Source organism: Terrapene carolina, unplaced genomic scaffold, assembly GCF_002925995.2.
Source record: "Terrapene carolina triunguis isolate 2854851 unplaced genomic scaffold, T_m_triunguis-2.0 Scaffold232, whole genome shotgun sequence".
Lineage (NCBI taxonomy): Eukaryota > Metazoa > Chordata > Testudines > Emydidae > Terrapene > Terrapene triunguis.
The window spans coordinates 5,414,188-5,424,042 of record NW_020664583.1 but is presented as its reverse complement, the minus strand read 5'-3'; the positions used below and the strand labels follow the sequence as shown (position 1 = coordinate 5,424,042).

General features: G+C 37.1%; 2 protein-coding genes across 4 annotated transcripts in view; one reads left to right on the top strand and one right to left on the bottom strand.

The window, feature by feature from the left end:
• Positions 1 to 4,139, top strand: part of ASPN (asporin) — a 38,764-nt gene extending 34,625 nt beyond the window's left edge. Inside the window, exon 8 of the mRNA XM_026656693.2 lies at positions 2,781 to 4,139. Coding sequence (XP_026512478.1) covers positions 2,781 to 2,972 — 192 coding nt within the window. The 3' untranslated portion in view covers positions 2,973 to 4,139. The remainder of the gene's footprint in view (positions 1 to 2,780) is intronic.
• The window catches only part of CENPP (centromere protein P), a 353,315-nt gene that overhangs the window by 185,031 nt on the left and 158,429 nt on the right, over positions 1 to 9,855 (bottom strand). The gene's annotated exons all lie outside the window — the stretch shown is intronic.

Below are 9,855 nucleotides of genomic sequence, written 5' to 3'. Positions count from 1 at the left end.
ATATGTTGATTTGAAACCAAATATAGCCTTCACACTAAATTTGGTACTTCTTTTTGCTAACCAGGAGACTATACTATGTCTCTACACATTTATGTCACCAATTATATTGCTTAAATTGTTACTCAGATTATTAATTTTTACTTTTTGCTATGTGAGAAAATTGGAAATAAAGCATTTCTTATTTACTAGATGATTCATTTTCTTTGCGATTTGTATCGAGCTCCACTTGTATGGAAACTGGAATTCAACTGAAAATGCACAAAAACATCATTTTTAAAAATTATTATTTATATTTAACTTCTTTAAATGTGCTTAATGTATACAAGAAATTTATCCAAATATATTTTGCATTTAAAAATAGCTAATTTATTAAACAAAGGAAGTGTTATCTGTAAATAGTGAATTGAACTGATTGTTTCTGGTTACCATATCCTTCAAGATTTTGCAACCAATAGATCTCATCCGCTCACATCTAGTTTTTATTCTTAGATTGGAAGAGGAAAATAAGCTTTCCTGCATTTTCAGTTCCAAATCGGTTTCTTAACTTTGAATGAACTAGTTGCTGAAATGAACTAGTTGAATAAACTGAAATTAAGAAAATATTTTCTTTTCATCTGCAAAAGAGGCTACACAGCACTCAAAAGTTGACAACACTGAAACTTTGGTTCTAGGTGCTTAGCCAGTGACTTTCCCCAATTCAGTCATTTGACTTTCTGTAACACTTTGGTAGCAAGCATGTATGTAGACTGTCATAATATAAAATTTAATTTGAAAGAGTTTTTAAAGAAAAATTAATTTAAATTCAAATAAAAAATCTGTTCTTTAAATTAAATCAATTTTTATCTACCCTGATTTTTTTGTTCATGAATACTGATGTATATTTCCTGTTTTTTTAAATCATGGTTATAATACAATTATGAATACTATTTTAGAACATGTTGCTTAAGATTATGCTCTCTAACGTATCTACAAGCTATGCATTTTTAAATGTTAGTTAATAAAAGGGTAGATGTTGCTGAAATTAATACAATATTAGCTCTAGTAAGATAAATTTATTTTTATCTACTGTGAATTAAAGGTTACTCTTTAAGGAAAATGTAACACATGCATATGCCCAAATATGTTACATTAAGAGAAGCTGCACATCTTCACTGTATATTAACCATTTTGCCATCTTATAAATGCTGGCATCTAAGTGGCAAGTTAGATGACACTATAGTTATATTGCTGAGTTGAATTTGTTGTTCCTTAATGCAGCAAATCACCGTAGAAAATTTCATGAACCTCGCTCATGCACTATATGTTGCTCAAGTAATGAAGACTATCTGAAACATTTGAGCTTTCATGGTATAAAATGAGTTTGGGTTTGTCTACACAGAGAAGTTCATTTAGATTAAGGCCAGGTATGAATTTAAAGTGGAATAGCTATTCCTGATTAACTCCCTGTGTGGATGACTAGATGCGATAAATCGATCCCCGCTGGATCGATCGCATCCCGCCAATCTGGCCGGTAGTGAAGACATACCCTAAGGTGCCAAAAGGGACTCCTCGTTGTTATTCCAGAATAACTCACCACGTAGACAAGCTCATACAGATCTATGCAAATACATTTTTTGGTTTTCTGGCAATTCTGAAAAGCCATGAAAAAAATAGTTTCAAGTTGAACCAAAACCAAAACTTTTTGTTATTTCTGGTGAATTGAAAAGTCGAAAAAATAATTTTGGGTCAAACAAAACTTTTATACTGACATTTCAAAATGAAATATTTTCATTTTAACATTTTTATGTTTTTTATTTAAAAAAGCAAATGGAATTTGAAACAAAAAAGATGTTACAAACTGAAAAAAACAAACATTTTGTTTCAGAAATGTCAAAACAAAATGCTCTCACCTCCATGAATATGAAGTTTCCCAATGCAAGTACAATTTCCAGAGTACTTCCACTGCCTAGGAGGTTTAGACGGAGAAGTACATGTGGGTAAAGTACTCAGCTGATGTACACCTTGGCACAGAGCACAGAGCTTGGGGAGATGTGTTTAGGGAATGCTAGCACCACAGAGTTCACTTAACGCCTTTGGGTTCAAGTAGTGTGTTTTAAATAACTTCACTCCTGTGGGGGCAAGGCTACCTTTAACTTCTCTGAAATTCTTCAGGACCAGGCTAGCTACTCAGGCTGGTAGTGTGAGAAACAGATTTAGGCCTAAGGCCAGGTCTACAATAGAAACTATGGTGGGATGGTGCTTTTTGTGACATTACTATACTGGCAAAAGCCCAAGTGTAGATCCAGTTATATCAGCATAGAAGTGGTTTTACTGGAATTACTTATTTCTTTTGCTGAGCTGGCATAACCTATTCCATCAAAAACACTTATTTGCCAGTATAAGCTGTGTTTATATTAAGAGGGTTTGCTGATATAGCTATACTTTTTCTAACGTAGACCTGGCCTAAGTCTCTACGCTGTTTACAGTTAATACAATACACATACTAGTGAATGCACATATTAAAGGAAAAAGTATATGGGTATGTTATGCATATAGTCAAAGCACTGTGATAACAGGATAATAAATTAAATCTGACAATTTTGCAAAATGATGGAAAAATCCCCTTTCTAGTGACCTATTACCACCTGACTTTCAACTCTTGATACTATAGGGTCTTACATCCAACTGCTCTACAGAAAATCCAAATTATATTTTTTTTGTCAGTGACTGCATCAGCATGCTTTTTCCCTACTTTATCAACTAGATGTTATCACATATTTTTCTCTTTCTTATTCCTACAGGTTGTCTTCCTTCACTCTAATAATATTGCAAAAGTGGGAGTAAATGATTTCTGTCCAACAGGAGGAAGCACGAAGAAGACATTATACAGTGGCATTAGTTTATTCAGCAACCCTGTGAAATACTGGGAAGTTCAACCTGCAACGTTCCGTTGTATTTTAGGCAGAAATAGCGTGCAGCTTGGGAATTACTGAAAATGATACAGAAGTTTGCATATTCCAAAACTATCTTTAAATAGACATGTTATGTTGCTGGTTTTACAATACTTGAAATCTGTTGTAAAAGGGAAATTTTACACCCTTTAACCAGTTTACAAAATATTTACACTAATTTAGAGATTGTAAATTAGAAACACAATATACCTTAGCAGTCCTTTGTTTTATTTGATAATGTTAAACTTACATTTTTGAGTAAATTATGCAAAAACCTTGATTTTCAAGGAAAGGAGGCCTCTTGGAAACTGAACTGGAAACTGTACTTTGATGTTTCCTATTACAGATTTTAAATTGTTTACTTAAATCTACTTAGTTTGGTTTTTTCCAATACAGAAGCAATGAAAAGCATTAAGTAAAAAACAAAAATTTTCTATAATGACTTTTTTCAGTACTGAAAATATTTTATTTTAAAAAGTGTATATAGAATGCATAAAAATTTGCAAACAAAAAATATCAGATGTAGTATGTCAGATTTTTCACTGGTAAAATAAATTGGCTAAGAGCAATTAAAAAGGTATGGTATTTCAAATTTGATGTTGGTCTAGTTCTTCTAATGTCACTAAACCAGATTATATTTAGTCTTTTTAGTTAAATGAAATTGGGTTTGATACCTTAGAATTAAGACCTTTAAAACACTTAACTTTTTAGTATTTATTCTTGCAACTCTTAACCATAAAATGTCCATCAATGTTTTGCTACCAACATAATTGTATGCTCTCTGAATACTAAAAGGCAGCATTCAAAATTTAGCAGCTGCTTCAAGCTTATTAGGAGCGGTTATTAAAATCTCTGTAGGGCAGCACAAAAATAGTAACATTATATATATATAAACTGTAATCATGTTCTTTATTTTAAATATGCTTCTTTTACATTTTTGACATTACATAAACCACATTAATAGTAATTAATAATCTAAAAGTACTCCAACATTGCTGAATATAAGCAGTGTATAATGTAAATGTAATTGACATAACTGCTTATCTTGGATAACATGCAAAATATGAAATACTGACAGTACTGTATAAAAGGGATATTTTATATATCTATTTAGTGTATATTTGTTACTCATATTCATCATAAATTAAATGAACTTAAAGATTACCCTGAAATGTAAGTCTTTTAATAAAAATGTTGGATTGAAACCAAGTTATTTTGTCATGCTTTGGTCTATCCTGTCTTAGTGGAATACTGATAACATATACATCATCACTTACCACTCAGTTTATTATTTTTTTAAGTATTATTTTTGCAACATACTCCCAGTACACAATTATAAATATTGATAAGTATAATTTCTGTAGGTATCTCAAAGTAAACTCTTATAGTTCTTTTTAGGCTTTCCTTGTATTATGCTTTGTTCCAGTTCTGCACACATTGAAGATAATTTAATTCTATATTTTCTTTTACTAAAGCACCAAGTCCCGTGTTTTCTTTATTTGAAGTTCTAGTGGCAAGTGATGAAGAAAGGTACTGTATGCAAGCAATAGTGCAAGGAAATTCAACCGCTCTCTCCCTCTCACTTTTTTCTCTGAGATGATATTCTAAAAGATTATTCACTTTGTTATCTAGAAGTCTTTAGATAAAGTCTTCTAAACATTCTCCACTCAGCACAATTTCTTGTTTTGACTTTAACCCCACAGTCTTTTCTGATTGTACTGCACAATTTTTGTGATCAGAAAAGTTTGTGGAATATGGGTCAAAACAAGAAACTCTGGCTAGTTTTCAGTGAGGAGTAATGGGTAGGAATTTCTGGGAGTAGACCTTGTTGGGCTTCGGATAGTATAAGTGGCAGCTGCTGTTGAGAGTGGTGATGTTGGTGGGTGCTGTTAGGTGTAGTGCTGACAAAGGGTTTGTGGGTGCTGTTTCAGCACTTAGCCTTTCCACACCACTCCCAATTGTTGAGCACTCTACTCCAAGTAAAAATGCTGTTTTCAGTGAGTGGAAAACCAGTCAAGTGCTACGAGGAGTAAGGGAATAGCCAACTCATCGCCTTTAAGAGATGCTTCGAAGGAGCCAGTGTTGGTAGGCATAAGGGCAGGAATAAGGAACTGGAGCGGGGGCAGAGTGGCAGAAGCAGGAGGAGAAAGCAGGCCTTCTCCTTCCCTCCTCGTAGCTCTCTCCTATTAGGGGCCACCAAAGTTTTAGTGATTTCATTAACGCTCCCTACATGAACATGACTAAGGCTACTTCATATAAAGGACTACAGGAATGAAGACTATTTAAGATACAAGTGTGAAAGATTACAAGTAGGTAAGAGTTTAGTTGGGATTGATTTCTTATGTATATTATTCTCTTTCCAACTACCACAAGGTGATGGTGCTTAAGACATTTGCTGCTGTCACTAACGTGGCATCATTTAAAGCACTTAAATACCACTACAGGTTATAAAAATACTAAAATAGATTAAATAAAGTAGATAGAAAACCATTTAAACAGCTGCTTATTAGAATACTGCTCTAAATAGAATCAAACAAATACAGAAATATAGGTGAGTTAAATTAATAGATTTTAAAGCCAGACAGGACCATTATGATCAATCTAGTCTGACCTGCAAAACATAGGCAGCAAAATTTCACCAACTGCATCAGGCACATAACAAAAGACTTAAATTTAAAAAAATAATGGGTGATTAGGTAATTAAACACTGTATCATAATGCATACTCATAAAGGGACTGTATTAAGGTTGCACAGACAACTTTAATTCTAGCATTTCCTAACCTTGAAAGCTTGACTTTGCAACTTTAATAATGTTCTTTTAACATAGCTTTTGTGTGCAATTTCCTAGGTTGTTAAAAAAGCAAACTAAAAAAACCAAATTATATCATGTGGCATCATATTGATACCAACATGGTTCATCCTCATGGACTGCTGCCACCTGAGCTCCCAAAGTAACTGATAGCACTATGCTGTCATCTTCTATTTGGGTCAGCACTACAGTGGAATGAAACACTTTCTGCGTCGGTTACACAGATAATTTCTCTCAGCAGCGGAAGTGTGAAACTCAGGAATCTTGGGTTCCATTCTAGGTTATGGAGGGAGGGTGTGGTTAGTAGGCATAGACCAGGGGTCTTAAACATGCAGCCTGCGGAGTTATTTCCTGCGGCCGGCCATAGGCGCCAACTCTGTGGGTGCTCTGGGGCTGGAGCACCCATGGGGAAAAATTAGTGGGTGCTCTGCACCCACCAGCAGCCAAGTTTCCCTCCGCCCCTTTCCCGAGCATGCCGTGTTCCCGCTCCCCTGCCTACCTCCCAGCACTTCCCGCTGCCAAACAGCGCTTAGGACTTTCCAGGAGGGAGGGGGAAGGAGTGGGGACATGGCGTGCTTGGGGGAGGAGGCCGGGGCAGGGATTTGGGGAAGGGGTTGGAATAGGGCATCTGTACAACCTGCTGTGTAGCAACTTTAACCAGGGTTGAGCACACAGTCCATTCCAGACGGGCCAAAAGTCCAGTTCAGGTTACTTTCCTCTCTAGGCTGTAAGCAGAGTCAAAGTTCCAGATGGCCTCCGAAATCCAGTTATTCTCCACCCTAGAACAGTCCCTAGAGGCCATTTCAGATTGTCCCAGAAATCCAGGGCAGGATTTTCCCTACCTCAATCCACATGAAGAAACAGGCTGCGAGAGTTCTCTACCTCTCTTAACCCTAATGCAACACTTAACCAATGTTCTTCCTGCAGGACAGTCAAAGGTAAATCCAGCCCGGAGATTTGCAGGTTTCCATGAAAGAGATTCGAGCTGCTCCCCCGCCTATCTATCTTTGCCATTCTGCATAGACGTTTGCTGGTATACCCCCGCCTCCAGGGGGACTCTCCCCTTCTCCTTGGTGGTTCTGCTGCTAGTGGAAAAACCCTGCTTAGGGTAATTTTCATGTGAAGAACCAGGCCCTCTTGGGGAATGCTTCCTCTTTTTCTGGATCAGTGTTTAAGATTCCTTTAGCAAATGTACTGCAAGAGCGATAGTAGAGAAATAGGGAGTATGTAGATTAGAGAAATAGGGAGTACTTAGATTAGAGCATCCTGGGGATGCAACAGGGGGAAGAGAAAAGCTGAAGTGGCTGAACATTCACCTACAGCACAATCCTAGCAGGATTTGTCTGTAGGCAAATTGCATCTCATATTCATTGTCACTGCCTAGCTGAAATCTTAATCCAGGCACAGTGGTGAGGGAAAGTTTCGGAAGGAATGCAAACGACGCAGGGATTTTACCAGGGCTTCTAAACTTTCTTCACAGCCCTTAAGACTGGTTGATGCAAAACGCTGCCAGCTAAGGGGCCAAAAATGAAGACTGTCAAAATTAGCACTCACTTTTCACATTACGATTTTTAAAAAGTTAATACATTGACTTTTAATAGCATACTATATTACTCTTCATTTTTTTCATTTTTGACTATACTTTTGTATTGTTGTATGAAAAGGTTTCAGTGATGCAGCCCTTGGGCCAATGTACTAGTCCTCACGTGGCCCTCATAGTGATTTGAGTTTGAGATCCCTGGCATAGACTCTTCTGCCTAATTCCCTTCTCCCCACATGCTTGACCTCTTCTGACCAATCGCTCCAACCTGCCTGTTAGAGTTCTCTCTCTTCCTTACCCCTGGATCCTCATCCCAGTCTTCTTACCCAGCAAATCCCAGTTCTCACCTCCACTCTGGTTTTTCATCAGATCTGTCTCTGCTCCTCCCCAACTCCATTCCCCCTTGCTCCAAATTCCTGTCACTTTGCCGAGGCAGCCCCAGCTTCCAACCCCCAGCTCATCAAATCTCAGTCTCACTGCACCCCCAGCTCATAGGCCCTCATGTGACTCTAAGAAGTCTCTGCTGAGCATGCGCTAATTCTGATTTTTCAAAGGTTTACCACTTGGGAAACCCAGAGTAGATTTTCACAGGGATGGCAGAGAGTACATCCCTGACTAAAAGGGTGCCCACCCACCAAATTTCAAGCCCACTATAGCTTTTCAAATAAAAGGTCACTCTAACACGGGCAAACAATGAATTTTTCCCTATCGTCGTTCCCTGAAACAGCAGAATGTTTTAGCTGAAAATCAATCAGTCAATCAATTAATCAGCTTGAGGCAGACACCCAGCATGGGATATTTTAGCCCAAGCGGTTAAAATTTTGCAATGTTAGAAGCAACTTAAACCAGGGTCCTATAATGAGATGTGTTAGGCAGCCTTAATAATAGGTGTTGCTACCAGCCCCATAAATAATAATGAATGGTACAGAGAAGGTAGATGAGGTGCTTCTTTTCTCCCTGTTTCACAACACAAGAACAAGGGGACATTCAAAGAAATTAAAAGGTGGCAAATTCAAAACCCACAAAAGGAAATACTTTTTTTCTCATAAGGCGTAATTAATATGTGGAAATCATTACTAGTGGATGCTGCAAGGCCCAAAGTTTAGCAAGAAAGTTTAATAAGAAAATGGACATTTACATGGATTACAGGAATATCCATAACTGTAAAAGTTAATGTTAAAAAAATGTGGAAGCAATATTAAACTTCAAACTTCAGGGAGTAAACCAATCTTCTATTTTATACTAAAGTAACTATTGGGGTTAGGAGGAAACAATGTAGAGGGCAGATTACCCCACATCTGTTTTATGCAAGTCTGTCTGCAACTTTTTCTTAAGTACCTCGACTAGATGGAACACAGGTCTGAATGAACTAGTATCAGAATTTCTGTTTCCTATTGTTAGTAGAAAGTTTCAAGTATTTCTGAGTTAACATAACTTCGTTAAGTAACCTGTTTTTTGTAATTAGGCATAAGTCTCTATAAGGCAAAGCCTATTGAAGACCATGAAGTCTTACTCTTTGTTGTTACTATTGTTACTCTTCTAATAAATTACTGCTATAAAATATTCAACCATTTTGACATTTTAAAATATTTAACCAATATGCGACAGTCAATTGACCAATTATTTTTGAACATGTCAAATGCCCAGCCCTACTTCAACGAGATGTCAAACCCCTTTCCTGGGCATGGTAGCTGATTGAAATACACCATAATAACCTTGGATAAGTTTAAGCGCATGTTCAGCACATGATACCAAATGGCGGTCACAATACACTATGAAGGTTACAATAAAAAAAATTGAGTTCACAATTACACCCAGACTTATCCCACTCTGTTACAAACCTACATATGATAATCTGTTTATCTCTGCACATATAAGAAGAATCTCAAACCCAAAACTCAGTAGTACCAAACACCTGCAAACCTCCAGTATTAATTCCGCCAAGGGGATAAATTGCCTTTATGTATCGCACTTCTAATTAGCAGCTTACCATACACTAGCCCATGAACTACTCAGGACCCAACTTACAAAACCAGCAATGTTTGAAACTAACCAATTCCTGACTAATTCCATCTAGAGCAAAGCAGAAAAATACAGAAAAGTGGGGAGGAAACTGCATTCCCAGCCTTTGTTTGGTCCACAGCTGTAAGCACATGTGAAAAAGCCGAAGCATGCCTGATGCAAATCCTTTTTATCTTTATTGATGCTTTATTGGACCCTGCCAGCAGGACATCTGTTTAAACACAGGAATCTCTCCCTCACCCACACTTTTATTTAAATATATTTCTGACAATCAGTTATCCTCAGTCCCGTATTCACCAAACTCCATAAAAATTTATCTTGTAGCAAACATTTTCTACAAAGAACTGTGTTCCTAAAACAGCCTTGTAAAAGGACTATAGATCTTTTTCTTTGCTCTTTTTTCTTTGAATTTAACAATTCCTTACAGCAGAACAGTTACCAAAATTCCACCAGAGGATGGCAGCCTAATCCCAGTATATCAAGCAAAGCAGTATTTCTGTAGAGAATGAGGCTACGTCCTCACTAAGGGGGGGGGGGGGGGGGGGGGGGGGGG